Raw genomic sequence first — 19,158 nt, forward strand, 5'->3', positions numbered from 1 at the left:
TTTGTGGCTTAAAAAAACCCAGAAGACTCTGTCTTTCCTTTTTCTAAAATATTTCTCCATATTTTAATAAGCAATTACTTCTTGAAAAAGGAGATTACTAGTGAAATATAACTGGTTTGTGGATTCCTGTTAGCTTTTATCTTGAAGAACTTGGAAACAGTACTTCTGAATTTTGAAAGGAGAAAACTCACAAAATTAGGTGCCAAAGCAAAAGGAATTTGCTGCAAATGTAGTTGTCACAGGCTTTTTTTGGCTCACATTCTTTGAGAAGTGCTGCCTGGGTTTGAACATTATCAGGCTATCTATCTGGGTGCAAGCTTCTTGTTTCTTTTTATGTTTTCATTTGCATATCATTGGCATAACTCATGTCATCTAATGCTTCATAATTATATCTGTTTCACTCACCACCCATCCTGTCTGTGCAGTGAGCTTCTTATGCTGCCCAGAGCAAAACGAGGAAGAAGTGCAGAGTGCCTACATACCATCAGGTAAATACAGGAATTTGGTAATCATGAACACATCTGGTTAGTTTTGTATACTTTGCGTGCCCAACTGTTTTCCATATCTGTATTTATGTCCTAATAAGTAAAGAATTTTCTAATGTGTTGTAATTTGGGTGTCAATTATTCTTTTTCGCTGTTTTCTTTTTTTTTTTAATCAGATCGAAATAAGTGTATGTTTTTGTTAACCTCAGTAGTAAGGATAAAGTAGTTGAAGTACTGATTTTGCAGCTACGTTTTGTGGTAGATTATCTGTCTAGTCACAGAAGTCCTGATCTCCCAATGCATGCCAGTATTATTATAGTTTTATACATTCCTATTTTGTTGTTTTTTATGTTCGTTTCCATTTTTATTTATTGCACAGTGCTAAAAGCCTACATACAAAGACCCGTCTTCTTAGAGTTTTGACAGCAAGTTGTTGAAGATACATTTTCAGAAGAATGATGAGCTGGGCAAGGGTTGCAGGTTCTGTATGTTAGCATGCCAAATCCCAGACTGCAGGACTGATGTAYAAAACATCTCAGACTCCTCTAAGTGCCACAGCACCTAAAATTCAAACAGAATAGATCTAGTGTAGTTCAGCTAGGCTATTACTTTATTGTGAGGAAAAAGAGAAAGTGGGATTTGGGCTTTTGTTTAGCTTTTATGTCTGAAATTAAGCTTGCCTGCAGGTTTAGAATGAGAGTCTAAAATGTTTTGATGCATTTGTAAGTGTTGTGCAATATAAGCAATTTACTACCTTGAAGGATGTAGAACCTAATTTTGATCTCTCTCCTTGCGTTATTTTGAAAGATTTTTAAAAATTGTAGTCAGGTAATTAATCTTTTAAGACCAAAATAGACTGTGCTGGTCTAAGCAGAGAACAAGTTAGAATTAGAACTTCCTGAAAATTCTTTTCATCATTTAAATGGAAAGTAATTTATTCTGAATCAGAATGAGCAAGCTGATAGGACTGACCTTGTGACATTTAAGAAGTGATACATTTCTACTTGCTAAACAAATAAATAACAAGGCCAGATACTTTTGAAAGAGCTTCTTAAAATTGCTGCTGACAGTCATATTTTATCTCTTCCTAACTTGAAAAGCATTCCATAACTATTTGTGGATTGATTCTTCAATAGAGTATACCAGTCTTATCCCATTTCATGTGTCTGATATTAGGGAATTATAGTAGCATAAAATTATAGTAATGTATTAATAAATAAAGTGTTTGGCTGCTCATCCTTATAGAATGAGGGCTTCTTTATTGCCATAATGAAAAACTTGACCTTTCCAAATATTTAACTTAAATCTTATAGAGTATTAAGTGTAGTATAGCCATGGAGAATGGTGATTATAGTCTACACTAGCTGAAAATGTCCATAGTACAGCAGAGAACAGGCCAATGATCTTTACTTTTTGTGACACCTAATACTAGGCTGGCTTTGGTCATTTGTAGAGGAAAGAACAGTGATTTATGAGGGCATGACTTAAAGGCTCCTTGGAATCCCACATCTGAGGGGATCTCATTACTTGTTCTTTCATTTCAGAATTGTGCTAAAAATTAGATCCATGCATAAAATTTGCAGTTTGGGCTCATCTTTAATCTTTAGTAGTATCTCCCCCAGTGCTTGAAGCTCCCTATTCCCAGTGTTGCAAAAGTAAATGGGACTGAAATACCCTTGACTAATAAATCTAACTCTGTCCCCCCACCTCCGCTTTTTTTTTTAACACATCTGGTAACTTTACTAGGAATACATGTCAGCTTGCGGAAAAGATCTTTCAGTTAGAATCAATAGAATCATAGGTTTTGTCATCTGCAAGTGGTATAAATGAAGTAGTTAACCATTTTTTGGTTCAGGAACTGGGTGTTATTAAGGGTTTTTAGGTAGGTGTTATGTATTTAAAACCATGGAACTTTTAAAACCATGTTATCTAATGTACATCCCCTCTTGTAGGATTTTCTCCTACATAATAGTTTCTAGTAGTTTCTGCCTCCTTTCTACTGCCTTTTTCTTTCAGATGCATTTTCTACAGTTTCCTCCCCTCCCAGCTATGGGATTGTTCCTTTTCCTCTCAAAGGTTATAATTTGCTTTGCAGTTCTTCAGTGACAATGTTTAAATTGTCACTTAATCCATGAATTAAACATTGTGTGATGAACTTTTGATGAACTTTGCCCACCCACTATAGATTTCCAATTGCATTACAAATCTGCTACTCAGTCTGTCCTGATAACCAATTTCTGATAAAAATTTTCCATAGGCAGTCTTAGATTACGTAAGAGGAACAAGAGGAACACAAAATTCAGACAGTGCAGCCCTTGCTCACCTTTTTAGTTTGCCATTCTAGTTATTGCTGTTATTTTCTTATGTTCAAATAAGTACCAAATACTTGAATAGTTGCTTTTGGCATACTGGTTTTGCATATCTTTTCTGCTTTCTCATTTATAATGGCCTGACAAACATTTATTCATGTTAGAAATAGCATTGTATGGCATTATTTTTGTTTTCTAGACAACTTTCTGAATAATCCTTTTATGAATAGTTGACAGCTTCAGCTTAAAATGCGAAAGAAAAGTTGAGGGTCTGTCATGTTAACCTGAGATGCTCCAAGCTACCAAGTTGAGTCATGTGGTTAGTTTGCTAAATCAGTTTTAAATAACACTATTCCTAGCTGTCCATCCTGTCTGTCCGCTGGCAGGTATTGCCTTGTAGCAGAGGCGGTGGAAAGGAATGCATACTTGTGCTCTAGACCATGCAGCTTGCAGTCCACCTCTTAGCTCACACCTGCTTTGATTGGTAATATCTGCAGTAAGCCAGGATGAACTGAAGCATCTCATGGACACCAATTCCTTTTTTCCAACTTCAGTGACTTCAGCAGTAATGACAACTAAACCAGTACGACAGCTGTCAAAGCTCCTCTGTTAAATCCCTTAGGATTTTTCCGATCTTAGGGTTTCCAGAAAGGGGGTTGTTTCATCTCTGGATGACATAGCCAGGTTCGTAATGTTGATCTGCTGTACCTAGGTCTAAGTGTCAGTAGGAATAGAAATGTCCTATTGAGAAGGACTGTTCTTGAAGCTGGCAAAACCCTCAAAGCTGCTGGTCCTTTTGCTAACACCACCGCAGTTCTGTCCGTGTAGGGTATGTGGAAAATTGCTGGAACTTGGTTATTAACCCTTAAACCATGAAATGCTCCTGGTTATAATGTAGACAGCCACCATCTGCCTTTGCATTTCTCATTTGTTCACCTGGGCAGAACTGGATAAAGCAATCTATATCCCCTGTTCTAAAATAATATGTACTCTAAGTAATCATATGATGTTAGACAGTTGTCATATAGCACCCTTGAGCTCTGCTGTGATGACTGACATAAGAGTTCTTTTAGTTTTTAAATTAGTTTATGATTATTAATAGCATTTAATTACTATGAGGTTTTTGAAGCTGATACACCACTTCCAAAAGACTTTAGCATTCTAAAGTGCCAGATGCTAATGCATCTATAATTGACTTTGGGACACTATATATATAGATGTTTTAGCAAGCTTTTCATGCTTAGCTACTGGAGAAGTTAATGTCTTTGTAAGTCTAAATAAAGCATTACTGACAGAAATAAACAGCAAGTTTAATATCAACCTAATATTTTACAACAGCTTGTATATTTTAATTAAAAATATCTATAAAAGGAATTTAGATTACTTTTAATACAAGGACAAAATCTGGTCTGTGCTAATATTGTCATGATTTTGTCTATACTAACAAAAGTGTAAATACATAAATATGTCCCCCAAATGCCTATCACCATAGCTGAATTGAGAAAAACATATGAGAAATCTACTCATCAAGCTCTTCAACTTAGTAGAATATCCTGCATTTATTTTAAGTTCTGGTCAGTCTTGCCTTACCTTTATCTGTATTTTTATTTTTGGTATGTTTTTGTTCTGTTCTTTTCTGCTTTGTTTTCTGTTCTGCCACATTCAAGAAATTCTGTTAGGCACTATAAAACATTACCACCCAAGATGCCTTTACTAGAAAATGGTACTCATTGGAACATATACAGGTAAGAAGTATTTAGAGTCCCCTTTAAGTAGTTAGTTGTCTTTTAAAAAAATAAATAGCATTGCCTTATAAAAATTCATGTTTCATACAGTTTTGTTAATGGAGAGATAAGGGATGTAGTCCTAAAATAACTTGCTGTAAGTGTCTAAATTAACCCTTACCTATAAAAGACAAACACTTTATATTAGGGAGAATTTTCTTCATCATTAAACTGTACTAAAATATCACTGTTAACATTATATGTTACACTTTTCTTTGTTACATTCTTTTCTTTATGTATATGATTTTGGTTACATGTCAGATTTATTTTCGTTTTGTTTAAATAGTTTTAATTTACAAAGCTCAACTCTGCCTGCATGTGCTAAGACCAAATCAGTGATTAGACAGGATATTTCACTTCTTCGTGGTTGCCTTAATTCACGAATACCAAAATTTGGAGATGACCTACAGGTTAGGTAAGAAACTGAGGATTAATTCCCCCTCCTGTTTAGTATCTAATATGGCTTTGCAGAATAAATTAGCTTCACTGTAAACTGCTCTCACATAATATATAGTGTATCACATCCTTTTATGTTGGCTTAAGGTTTGCTACTGTTAATAAGGGTTTAGATTTATTGTTTGGTATTGCTCATTCTACTTTCTTACTAGTGGATATTGTTTAGACTCATTTAGTTTTAAACATTTCAAGAATTTGTAACAAAAAATTTCTAGCAGTCTTTTGTTTGGCTTTATTTTCTAAGCAAATCTTTGCACTGTCATCCAGTCAGCTCTTTTTATGTTTTTCTTAATTAAATCATTGTGATTCTACATTTTCTGTAAAGAGAGCATTATTTTATGAGTTAATATCTAACATTGTATTCCTTTCTTTGTTTTCTTTTTCTTTCTCTTCTACCATTGGATGCAATGCACTGGCACTAGTGAACTACAGCCCTCCCTTGACAGGGCTAGGAGTGCTAGTACCAACTGCTTGAGACCAGATACTAGTTTGCATTCACCAGAACGAGAAAGGTATAAAATAAAGACTTCTGAATTTTTTGTCATCTGTGCTGGTGATCTCTATCAGTTTTGTTTTTCTTCACATGAGTACTCTACATATCTGTACATTCATGTCTGCTTTGGTATTTGTAGACGTTTTTGCTCCTATATTCATGTATGTCATGTAAGTTGTGTGTTGGAGTTTATAACTGCTTCTGGCTTCTTTCCTTGTTTTAGTTCAAGCTGACGTCATTGCTTACAAAAGTCCTCAGTATGCTGATAATAGCGTTGCAGTGTTAAGTGAAGTATTTTGAAGAAGCACCACTTGATTGTTAATCTTCATCATCATTGCTAAAAAGTATAACATTTATTTCTTGCCTGTTTTGTGGACTGCTCATAAGGCAGTGACATAATCTACAAATTAGATGACAAAACTCATATTTTAAACCAGAACTTTAGTTTGTATAACGGTGTATTTTCTACAAATCAGTCAGCCAAACTTCATTGCTTTCTTAATCTAATGTGCTGCATCTGCTTTTGCATCTGTTTAAATAACAAGGTGATCAGTGCATTAGTGTTTTCACTCTGTGACTTGATATTAAGGTTCACATAAGTCTTAGGAAGACATGTTCTACAATTTAAATTAAATACTGATTAATTCCTTAAATTCTGCAGGTTTATTATGGATACTTTCTTAATTTTTCATATTATAATAGCTTGGTTCAAAATCTTAAGTGAACCAAATACTAATGATGTGTTTGATAGGTGGGATTGTTCTACAAGGGAATTTTTCAGTGCCTTCAGCATTTTTGTATGAGAATTATTCCATTTTAGGGTGAAATTCTGGCTTCACTAAAGGCAATAACAGATTCCCATTGACTATGGTGGAAATATAATTTCATCTGTACAATTTATATTTAATTAGTATGGCAGCTAATAATATGAAGATGATCCATCAAGCAACCCACAATCTGGTTGTTAAATCAGTTGCCTCATTTTTCATTGTCAGGAGAGAGGACCTGTAACTAAAAGCAGTAAGAATTTTTTTCTTTTAGATAAATATTCTCTTCTTTTGATGGTATGTGGAATTTCCTTCTCCCTCTGCCCCCCTTCCCACTGCTCCCTGACTGGAATTTTAGTATTCTCAAAATTGTGCTCTTGTACAGGAGYGACTAAGTCTTCTACTGATGATGTCTCAACTAAATATACACTAGTTTGCTCTTTTTAAAGATCTAGCCTGAGATATCATAACTAATATATATGTGGTTACCAAAAAATATGATGGAAATAGGGCAATGCACAATGAAATCCAAGATACTGTTCTAGATTAAAAAAAATTTTTTATAGCAGCAGCAGATTAGTAACTATGTGTGTAGATATATACAGCTGCATTCATATGTAAGCAGCTGTTTAATAGTGTATGGACATAAGTAGTGTATGTTTTGTAGTTTCGTTTCAAGATGTCATCCATCAAGCTGAGCATTCAATGAAATGATAGTTGTTAATTGTAAAATATTTTGTTAAAATATTATAATTGAAACTAAATTTGTCATTGTCGCAAACTAGATCTATCATGTTCTTAGGATTCATCTCCAACAACTTTTATCCACTAGGCACTGAACAGAATCTRCAGCTTTTTTTGTGAGCGCCTCATAAAAAAAAAATTTAGTCTGTGTTAGTGGCCTCTAACATCACTAAACACTAGGTTTTGCTGAATCATCTGTGGGCATGATCCAGAAAAATAGTGTGTCACTATGAAATTTTTCTGTCTGTGCTTTGAGAAGTCCCAGAGGGTGATTGAATAGTTGCTTTTGGCTTTGAGTTCTTCATGGGGGTAAAGAAAAGCTCTTTTTTATGACATTTATGTTCAAAATTTCCATGATGGTTTTGCTGCAAATAATATGCACCTTTGTGGTTCTGTTAGGGGATTAGTGACATGCATTTCTTTCCTTTGGACACAGATGTCATTATTCCAGTGGACCAAATTTTTGGAGCAAGATGTACATACATGTACATACATAAAAAATATTGAATTTTTTTTTTTGGGGGGAAGTAGTTTTAGAAGGTTTCATCCTTTACTGTTGAATGCTTTAGCGTGAGATAAGAGATCAGTCACTTGTAATGATAGCGGTGTCTTTTAGTTTGAAGAACAAAGAATTAAGTTCAAGGTATGCAGAAAGTATTTTGTGTCTGTGCTGGACAAGACAGGAATAATGGACTTAAATTACAGTAAGATAGGTTCCTGTTAAACATCAGAAAATGCTTCTGAAAGTGAGTGTAATTAAAAACTGGAATAGATGATATGGAAAGGTTGTCTAGACTTCATTACTGGAGATGCTCTAAGAAGAGATTAGACAAAATTCTGTAGTTGGTCCTGCTTATAGCAAAGAGATATACTACATGGATTTGTGAAGTACAGTTGGTACAGCACCACTTTTTTATTATTATATGTAAGAAACATATGTTGAAGGTTTTGTTTTTTTTATTAAGTGGATTTTTTTTCCTTAGAATAGAATTGTAGATTTTATTTAAAAATACAGGCTTTTAGACCTCAAAATATAAAAATAGAATTCCAAATGTGGCATTACATATTTTCTTYGATGAAATTATGAGTATACTTATTTATGGAAAATTTTTTCTACTCCATCCCCCCAACGTTTTGTCTCAGAAAGTATAAAATAGATTGCAATTGACACCACAAGTTAAAACAGTCCACTTGACTTTTTTAATAAATGRTATTAGCTCTATGTTACTGACTGGTAATAGAACACCATTTCTCTGTGTTAATGCTTTACTGGAAAAAAATTTGATCCTTGAATTCTATATAACATTCTTCTTGTCATTTGGAATGGTTGGAGCAATTGTTATTTCTAAGAAGCTGCTGTGCCAGTAAAAGTCATTGTATTGCCAGCAGAAAAGATACTTTTAGCAGTGTATGTATTAGTTTGGAATGTATAAGCCTTTTCAGTTGCACTAAAAACAAATTAGAAAAAAAGTTCTTTCTCCTGTTGTAAGCTACATCATTTGAAAAAGGAAAGTCTGCTAGTGTAACTGGACTGGCAAACTGACCTTGCCCTGATGCAGGCCTACCTAAGCACTTCTGTAGGTGCAATAGTTTGGTACAGAACTTAATCCTTCGTATATTTGGCACAGTATGCTAGGATATTCAAAAAGATCTAGCCTTTATTTAATACATGTATATACATTTACACTGTGCCTGTCTTTTTTTCCCCTCCCATTTATTCCTAACTCCTTTGGTCAAAAAAATTGTCTTGTTGAAGTTTCTGTGATGATGTGCAAGACATATGTTAGTTTATAAAATAGTCTTAAATACCCTCTAATGCCATTGAAAATGCTTTTGTGCTGCCACTGCTTCCTTTAGTGTGTTTTTTCGTTCTTGATCTGTCCTCTTCACTGTGTCTCAAAATTTCCACTTTTTTTCCTTGTAAATTGAGTGTCATGTCTGTAGAAGAGAGAAATCTGTGCGCAGTCAGCAGCTTCAGCTCAGGAGGGCACCCAGGCCCTGGGATTTAAGTGCATTATCCTGAACCAGTTCACTAGTGATTTCTCATCATGGTATCATCTTCCCTAGATGATCTGGTAATATTTGAGATATTAGCCAGTGATAGTTATTGAATAATACATGGTGTGGTTTTTATTTACTTTCTAAGTTTCTTGTATTGCAAGCAAATGTGGTGTGTCATAGCAGTTAGCACAAAATGGGTAGTGCAAATTGGTAGTATTTGTAAGCTTTGGTCCTGGGAGGTTTAGTTGGTGGAGTTCTGAGCAGCACATCTGAGCAATCAGTTGATACAGAGTACGCTCAGCACACCTGCAAAATGCAGCCCCGCTCTGTCAGATTCATTCTGAGGTGATTGGCTGCAATAGGAATCAAAATGTTGCAAAAACCTTTCGGGATTTTTTCTGCCAGCTGGTCACTGCCACCTAACAAATATACAAAGCTAAAAAGTTACCTGTTACCTATTCATAAATAGATGATGGAGAATTTGAAGCAGTCATTCAATCCAGTTAAGTCCTATCCTGCTCCAGGCTTTTATCGATTTCAGTGCGATTTTATTAACGTTTTTTAGTGACTTAGGAATATTAGCTGTTTATATTGCATGCTTTTAAAGGTTATTTTGATTATCACTATTTATATTTAAAATAATGCATAGGAAAATAGCTGTTTATATTAGGTGTGCAATGTACTGTGGGTTTTTTTCCTTTCAACCATGTAAAAGTATAGGTTGTTGCATGTTTGTCTGCATTGTAATGTGGCTCATGATCATTCAAAATTCAATGAAAGAGAGCATATTCTCAAAGTTCATACTGCATGACCTAGTTAATTTTATCAAATGCTATTTAATATTTATAGTAGATATCAGCATATTAAGGGCTTTGACTGAGTGCACTGATGCATAACATTTTCTTTAACTCTTGCTTTGGAGAGAAAAAGAAACTAACTACTAACAACCTGTTTCCTTTCAAATCTTCTGAAATATATTCCTAGATGTTCAAGTGATGCTAATCTCCTTGAAACCTTTGTTATTTGCATGTTCCATAAACTAACCCTCTTTTCCTTTTTACATGGACTGGAAAAATTCCTCAGAAATATTAGATAGTTGTGCAGAGTTTATGTAGTTTATGTTTTGCTGTTTTTGTAAATTAAACAGTATATTTTGGCACTGTAAATTGTTGTACTCACAAGTGCACTTCACAGCCATATAACATCACCACAAAATAAGCAATGCATGTCTGTAGTATATTATTTATCATTCTAAATTAAGTGAGCTGTTTAAAGAAAAAACATATAAGACACCAGTGTTCCTTCCCAAACCAGATCTTTTTATTTAATTATATAACACGTAACCTAGTGGCATGCACTTCAGGGCTACCAAGAAATGAACAAAAGTTCRCTGCATGCAGCTTTAGTATATATTTTAAAATGAAAAAAATTACCTCAGTTCTTGTACACAGACATGAATAGCTTCGTTGTAACTAATTAATGTGCCTTTACAGTATGTAAAAATGACAGTGTTTAATGAAAAATGGATACAGTATTGCTCACTTCATTTAAATTAACACAATAAATTAAACATTAGCATTAGTACTTTAAGTTACTTAAGAGAGTAACAATGCTTACTGAGTAATGTTCCTGTGAGAAATCACCACTTTAAACTTTTTATCTTCTTGGTTCTGTGAAAGAACTTTTTTAGGAAGTAATCAGTACTGTCATATTGCATCTTTAAAATTTGTGCTCTAGTTTCTAATAAAGTATTCAGTTAAGAGAATACTTGAATGGATGCAAAGGGTCTACTGCTAGAAAAACTTCAAAAGGAACAGAATATGAAGATGCAAATGCTTGAGACAGTCATTCTGTTTTGTGATATATAGTATAATCAAAAGTATAGCCTTTAAAATGTACAGAGCTTCTTCGTATTAGCAGCTATGCAGTACATAAGAGGCTATTCAGGCCCATCCATTGCAGTTGGAGTAAGGGAGCTTTAGAACTGATGAACAGAGCGGGAGATGACTCTTGTCATTGTATTGGAAAAAAAGGGTCACTTCATGCTTTAGAATTTTTCTCCTAATTTGTACCCCTACATTTTTATTGAAAATGCATTTTTTTCAATGCAAAGACCTAGGAAAAACTAGGATGTCAGCCAACAGTCAACAGAAAGTGACCATCATACAGTCTCTGAAAAGCTCTTCTAGTTTGGAATTACAACTTTCTATGTGAGTGACAGACTTCTAGATAATCTATCATTTGAGAATATTTGAAAACTTATGGTACACTATGAGAAAGATTTAAATCAGTCTAAATCCTGTTTATTTGGGCACACATTCTATTTGTTTCAGCTATAATGTTTCTGCAGTAAACAGACGTAAGGACAGTACACCTGGGAATTAGAAAACTGTTAGAAAGAAAAATTATTAAATGACACATTATCCATTTCCTTACTTTTGAGGGTATTTTTCCAGTCCCAAACCCCATATATTTTAATTTTGTCACAAACTAAATATCCTATTTTTTTCCTGTTTTATTGAATGGGCAAACAGGGGTAGATGGTCCCCCTCCCTAGAGAGGAGACGACCTACTAGTCCCAGGATTCATATCCAGCATGCATCTCCGGAGGATGACAGGTACTGGTCAAGTCCTCCCAGCTGAAAAGTGACTTACTGCATCTTGCACTCTCACAGGAGTATACTGAAATTTAAAAATAGACTTCTAACTTCCAGAAGCCCAAAATAAAACAGCAACTTAGATATCATCTCTGCATTTGTTGAACTGTTATAAAGCACCTAGAAATTAATGTCTGTTCAAATTTTCTGTTTGTCTGAACAGTGACAAGCCATGAAATAAGATGTCTAATACAACAGAGCAACATCTGTGTCAGTGTTCTTCAGTCTGTTTTTACCTGCTTCTGTAAATGTTCGTGGCGTTTTCACTGTGGTGCTTTATAATATGATAAGTATCTGTTGTAGAGCCTGTTTTTGTCTAGGTATTTATTTTTATCTGAGTTGTTGTTCTTCTTTTTTAACACACTGTTTCTAGAGAAAAAAATCTGATATGTTGGAACTGTCTGTAACGCGCATTAATTGGTGTATGTAAAAATCGGCACTGTTGTTGAGTTCTGTCCTAAATTAGGATGGTCTTCATGGAACAGGTTTTCCTAAAAAGGTAGGTTTTGCTTAAAAAAGCCAGTGCCTTAAATATATTTTTTGCTGAATTACCAACTATGATGAATAGAAGCATCCATCTTTATTTATTTTTTTCCTGTCATGAACTTCCTACTCAAATCAGTTTTGGTAGTCTGTTGGTAGCAGTAATTTTTTATGTCTGTCTTTATAGATATATCCATTTTTTAATCAAAGCAGATAGGTGATAATTGTACTTAAATTCAAAATTTGCCCTTCAAGTATTTTGTGTTATAATAAATGACAGGATAAAGGTGATTCATGTAAATAATCCATATTTCTGTAAACTCTTATGAAGTTGGTCTTAAAACTGTAGGACAGATATATGGATAATTTTTTTTTCCAATTACTGTAGTGCTAGTGTTTACCTTTGCTTRAGACTATCCACCATAGTTACATTTGTACTGTAATCTGTCTTTCTTACTTGATGCTGGCTGTATTCCACTAATATAAGGTGGAGAGTGTGTGAAACCTATAACTGTGTTTGAATACCGTTTCTCTTTTTCCAAGTGTAAGCCAGCACTATAAATTACAAAATTAAGTTTGGGAAACATTATTTCAAACTCTTACAGAGTTCTTACAGATACGTCTTACAGATACTGCTTTTTACCAACGCTAATCCTGGGCCCTTTGATAGGACAACTGTTTACTGTTCACAGATGTACTCTGGAAATTGTAGAGGTTTTTAAGTAACTTTGTTTCCCATTTTTGAAGTCTATGGAAAGACTGCCTTTGGCTTCAGTGGATCAGACCTAATGTTAAAATCTTGTTGTCTTTAAAGTGACTGGTATTTATATCATATACATCAGTGAAACAAGGATTTCATCTGAATACTCTAATTCTTGCAGAATTGTAATTCTTTCAATGTCAGTCGAAGTTTGGCGAGAGTATCAAAGACTGAAATCATCTAATACATGTTAGCAAACACATTACAGTAAAACATCTGTAGAATTAGAAACTGTTATGAGTAAGATTTTGAATCAAAGAAGAATGGCAGTCTGACTTTCTTAGTGAAATCTGTGCCTTTCTGTAGCTCTTGCAAAAATCAAAAGGATCAGAAGGGATGCTGTGTTTGGAAGTCTTGTGGGTAATCTGGTAACTAAAAGCAGTGATACAATGATGAAGCTCRAAGCAGCTGAGGCTGACCCCATCCTGCCGGCTGTTCGCAGCCTCCTTGCTCCGTGTTCTTTCTGCCTGATTAAAAGGATTTACAAGAACATGGGGTTCTTCACATTATGTGTCCAATAGAAAATGAGGAGGAGTCCAAAACATGCAGTTTTGTGTAACTGCCCTGGAGTGGTTTAACTTTCTTCTTCCAGAGAGAAGAGGATTAATTAAAGGAAGGTGAGCACTGTAGAGCTTGACTAATGTCTTGACCTTTGAACCTCCTCTGCAACTTGACCTTCCTCTGAGGAGGATTCCAATTTCACATGWTTTTTCCTATCACCAGGATAGGTCATGTAGTGCAGAGTGGTGGGACTAGGCTTTCCCAGCACACACTGTTCCAACACAGCTCCTGAGAAAGTATGGTTCTTCTATAAGGCCCATCAGCAGATGAATTAACACAACTCATATTTAAAGCTAGATAGTCTGCCTAGTATATAGAATATCAGTAAGAGCATCAAAGCCCTTACTGTAAAAGGTTTTTTTTGCTTAAGTTTACATTCATTCTGATTATTTCCCATAGCTTTATATGACAGGTAGTGCTGACAGTTGGTCAGAACAGCTCAGTTGTGACATTTGTGCTTTTAAGATACATTTTTATCAAATTAACAACTAATGTAGTGGGCATCAGGGGAATATATATCTGGAGGATAGACTAGGGTAACTAACTAACTTCTGATCACCACTTTCAAATCACATTTTCACAGATTAATTGACTTGGACAGATGTCATCTCACTCTTCATTTGCATACATTCCAGAATTATCTTACAAATTGGCCCAATTTGCATACAAGGTGGAATCAAGAACTATTCCTGAGTACATTTCTTAAACATGTGACTTGTGCATTATTTTTAATTTTGATCATTTAAATTCAGTATTTGCAGTATTGTATTTATTGATAATCATACCGTAAATTGTACTAAAGGTCTTGGCAAGATTATTGTTATTCTGGAAATCATTCACCTGCCATATCAGAACAAGTGACTTGATATACCTTGACAAAATGAAGAAATGGGTTATGTTTCAATGTTTAAGAATTGTATCATTTATTAGTATCAAATTAGTATCAAATTCATATCATTTATTTCTTTCAGACATTTTAAAGAATAGGCTTTGGTTTTATTTTGCCACTTTGGTTTTTGGGAGTCTTTTTTGTTTTTATATTAGATTACAGTTAGAAAGCCTTTCTAAAGTGCAAGACTTCCTGGTAACTGGAGAACTGTGAAAGGATGAAATAATGAGAATGAAAGTTGAGCACTTAATGGTAGGTGGGAATTTTATTCAGACTGTGCTTTTTGAGAAATCTTTATATAATTTCAACATATAATCAAGACTAGATAAAATAAACCATTTTAAATTTGGCTATCATATACTTTCAGTTAATGAGAGGTAGCTTTTGGTGGTCACATATGCTTGTGTAAGAGTGATTTTGAAGCCAGCTGTGGGGTAAGTAGCCTACCGATACTTTCTTGAAGAGAACTGGAGGAGTGCCATGTACAGACTAATGGCAGACTCATTTGGCCTGGTAGATTCTGTCTTTCCTGTCTTCCCAGCAACACTGTGAGACAAAATTGCGAGACATGAATTTGAAATGCTTTGTGTGAATATGAGGCGTGACCAAGGTTTCAGAGTAGTTGTGACCACTCAGCTCACATGCCACATAGGTACAGCCTTTCAGAAATCTTCAGGAAAAATCAGGGAATATTGAACATAACATTCTTGATATCTTAAGGCTAAATAAGTAAACTAACCCACCAAAAAACACTGAGGTCTCTTTTACAGTAGTTTATAACAGTCAATAATCGGTTATTTAAAAAGTTAGATTCCCAATTTTATAAAACGGTTATTTTGTTGCTTTGTGAATATTAATTTTTAATTTTGATGAGAATATTAATGCATTTCTGTTTGTAGATTTTTGTTTACACTCAACAGCAATAACTTTTGAAGCATGTGAGTCTTCATCAAGTGTGCATAGCCTGTCTGAATATTGGAATGCCTTCTTGATCTGTGATTTGGTACAAAATACATCCATAGGAAATACACTAAAGCCCCAGATAAGGGAGACGTACCTATCAGAAACCTGCTACAAATATAACTCGCTGTTATAAAATACATCCAGATGACTCGATTTTTTTCCCCATTATTTAAATCAAAAGCAAGTTAGTAAGTTTTCTGGAAGGATCAGAAACTAAAAATATCCATGCTCAGATTCAAGAATATCCAGATGTAATAAGATGTGTTAGAAGTATGACAAAACAAACTGCAGCTGTAGTTTTCTAGCAAAGTTATGGCCTTTGTGATGTCTACTTTCAAAAAGGTAGGAAATGAAGAGGAAAAAAATTACTCTTTTCCTGTACCATACGTAGCTGATCTCATCATTCTTTAAAAACATCTCCATGTAGTGTGAGAGTCTGTCGTGACGTTCATCCCCCATGGTGATCTGATGGTATCAAAACCTGTAGGTACTATGAGTGTCAGTAAGAACTTTTTTTTACTAGCAAACCATCCATTCTGAATATATGAGATGTATCATCTCTTTTTGTTTTAGAAGGTATTCTTCAAAGTACATGTTTCCCCACTAGATGCAAATTTATGGATGTAGGTATTCTTGACCTCCTTTACTTGGTGCTTAGCAAGAAAGTGTCTAGTGGGGGAGTTTTCAGGAATGAAGAAGTTAGGAGAGGATAGGAGACCACATGTTTACTGTACGCTCTTACTGTTGAGTACAGGGTCTTGTCTAGAAGTGGCAGGAGACGTAAGTGAGCATCAGTATATAGACTGAGGTTTTCTCTCCAACGCATTCCATTGTATCAAATTCTCTGTGAAAACGATACAGAGACTCAGCCTTCACCATAGTTAGAAAAAAAATCCTCAATGGCTTCAGCAGTCCCCCAAAAACTCCTGGGTGGCTGGTTATGTTTCTACATAAAAATCTGGAAAGATCCCACTATGCAGACATATCCCTCTACATCAGAAAAAGAAAATCAGCATAAATATAGCATAAAGGCTCTCTGTGTCCCTATTCTTATGTTGCCATAAAGAAACATTTGTTAATCTCTTTCTGAAAAAAAAAGCGGTATGTTATAGATTTTTGAAAGAAGGCTTGCTTTGGAAATGTAAATAGCAAGAAATAGAATACAATCTTGATTAATTTTCATCTCTTGATGAAAACTCTAAAAACTATAGCAATTATTTCACAAAACACAGGTTTGTTTTTTCTGTGCTCTGTGATTCCACTTAATTTCTGAAAGCAAGCCTGACAAATTTTACTTTGCCCAAAAATCTTGTTGGCCTCAGAATAGATATAGTATTTATTCTAAATGCTGTATTTACTATGTAAGCTTATCTATTTCAAAGAGTTTCTTGCAGAGACCTCTTGTGTTTGGCTCTAATTCCTTTTACCCAAAATGCAAATCCCACCCACATGTAAGATGGAGTAAGTGGGACAGCAGCTTTCACAGATGTAACAACTCCTGCAGTGTTTCGTGAGGTTACTCAAATGAGAAAGTTATCCATGTGTTTGTAGGATTATGTCCAAAATGAGAAATATTTTTCCCAGTTTCTTAGGAGGTATTCAAATGATAAAGAAATAAATTTCAAGCATTCATGCTAAGAAAATTATTTTTGTGTGACATTGTCAAATGTTAAGAATATGGCTGAATGTAGAAGTCAGCACTTTTCATTGTATTATGACTCGTAAGATAACTGTTCACCTTCTTCAGTGGTTGTTTAGCTTTTACATTTATGACCTTAAAAGGAATGTTAGCACTTGCTCACCATACTAAAATTTTAGATGCAAATTTAATATATACCCTAGATTATTAGTAGACTACAAATTTTGCTGAGTTTGCTCAGTAAGAGGTATGTTTTAAAAAATCGTTCATTAATACACCTTATCCTGAAAAAGTTTTATTTTGTACCATGTGCTCCATTTGGTAACCAACAAGCTAATAATATTCATGGCAAATTGGAAGCTGTGAACAAATTCTGAGGTTCTTAAACAGCTTCAACATAAATAATAATACTATAGAAGTTAAGAAATATTCTGAACATCATTTGAATTTTTAAAAAATTTAATAGTGCTGAGACAGTTTTTTCTGCTTTTGTTATTGGATTATTATCATTTCTCACTTATCACTGTAGCAGAACAGTTTGCAATAGAATATGAAATTTTCATCTATATATGAAATTTGCTTGCGTTTTCAGGAGAATTTGACAATGTAATGGCAAAATATGTATTTTTGAAATCCTAAGGGGAAGGTGTTGGATATAGGTTAATATATTAGGCTAATGAACAAATCCTGTAGATTAATTCTTGTGAGGGATAATGGTAAACTACAGTGCTGCCTTTCAAAATATAGAATATAAAGATTTTTTAAAATGTCTTGTGCCTTTCATTTTTTACTTTATTGCACCATATATTGTTAAAGTGATACCTCAGAATTTCAAAATTCCCTTAAAGTATATCGATTATATCAACAAAAGGGGAAATGAGGATCATAGCCTTGCTCAGCAGATAGTGCTTTAATGCTTCTGGTTAATATATTTGACTGCATGTCTCCACCTTCACTGCATGTGACCATCTCTCTGTTTCTGCTCATTCTGTCCAAATTCACATCCATGTTTCCAAATTTTGTGAAGAACAAGGACGCTGGAGTCTTGCATTCCAAAACAGGACAGTGTAGACCACCTAAGTGCTAAACCTGGAGCAGCACAGAGGTATCCTTATTTACTCAAATTTTAGTTCCAAGTAAATGAGGCATTGGTTGTACTTAAACGCTATGAGTACCTTCTTGATATGCTCTGCCTAATATTTTTATGTATTTGGCGTTTTATTCTCTTTATGTATAAGTACCTGGTATGCATGTATTCTTCATACATAATATATAATCCTCTATTAAGTACATTTAAAAACTAAATTTTAATGTGACATGAGTGTCCTCCTTATCCCCAATGCACACTTTGTACATTTGGTATGGACAGGAAAGAATGCCTACCTGTGAATATATACTTGCTGAGGCCCATAGTTCTCTAGAGCTGAGCTGGGACTGAGTGTGCTGTAGTGTGCTATTGAGATATACAGCATGCATACAGCGTCATCTGAGCAAGAGGGAAGAAGCAGAAAGGAATTAGTGACTTAAAGCGTATTTCTGAGATGTGCTGCTCTCAGTGGCAGCACAGAGAGCAGAGAACTAACTATGTTCAGCTCACTAGGACTGTATATTACTTTGTCACTTTTCACGGAGCGGCTTTCTTACTCTCAGCTTTTCTCTGCCCGGTCCTTTTGAGGGAACAGAATGAAGCAAAGAAGTCACTATGTGCTCTTTTTTTCCATTGCTGTTAATGTCACAGTCTAAGCAAGTGTAAAGGCATAAGGGGAAAATAAGCACCCTAACAAAGCAAATAGAAGGTGAAGGTGGTGACAGAGTATCTTTTGAGTGATAATGCTGCATGCAGTGCATCTGCACATAAGTTTAAATAATTTGCTAACCTTAGGGTTTAAATAAAAGTTGCAGCATTTAATATGAGTTTCCTTGTGTATGCACCTTGTATTTGTCCTGGTAAAGAAAAAAAAGATAAAGACAATAAACGCAAAAGTTACTGGAGAAAAGAGTCTGAGGAGAGCAAAGGGAATTTTAATTTGTAATCTGAGAGAGTATTTATTGAAAGAACATGTAGTCTTTTAAGAACTGGAAACCATGCAGTAATGATCTCTGTTCCTGAAAAAAAAAAATTAATTTTGCTTTACTATTTTGTATTCTTTTCTTTGTTGTGAGGCAT

General features: G+C 34.6%; 1 protein-coding gene across 1 annotated transcript in view; it reads left to right on the top strand.

Annotated features, from left to right (window-relative positions):
- RIMS1 (regulating synaptic membrane exocytosis 1) overlaps positions 1 to 19,158 on the top strand; it is a 354,268-nt gene that overhangs the window by 227,418 nt on the left and 107,692 nt on the right. Inside the window, exons 26-31 of the mRNA XM_026089988.1 lie at positions 426 to 488; positions 4,462 to 4,539; positions 4,880 to 4,993; positions 5,457 to 5,546; positions 11,574 to 11,657; positions 18,019 to 18,096. Of these exons, the coding sequence (XP_025945773.1) occupies positions 426 to 488; positions 4,462 to 4,539; positions 4,880 to 4,993; positions 5,457 to 5,546; positions 11,574 to 11,657; positions 18,019 to 18,096 (507 nt within the window). The remainder of the gene's footprint in view (positions 1 to 425; positions 489 to 4,461; positions 4,540 to 4,879; positions 4,994 to 5,456; positions 5,547 to 11,573; positions 11,658 to 18,018; positions 18,097 to 19,158) is intronic.

This window comes from Apteryx rowi, unplaced genomic scaffold (assembly GCF_003343035.1).
Source record: "Apteryx rowi isolate R43461 unplaced genomic scaffold, aptRow1 scaffold_84, whole genome shotgun sequence".
Lineage (NCBI taxonomy): Eukaryota > Metazoa > Chordata > Aves > Apterygiformes > Apterygidae > Apteryx > Apteryx rowi.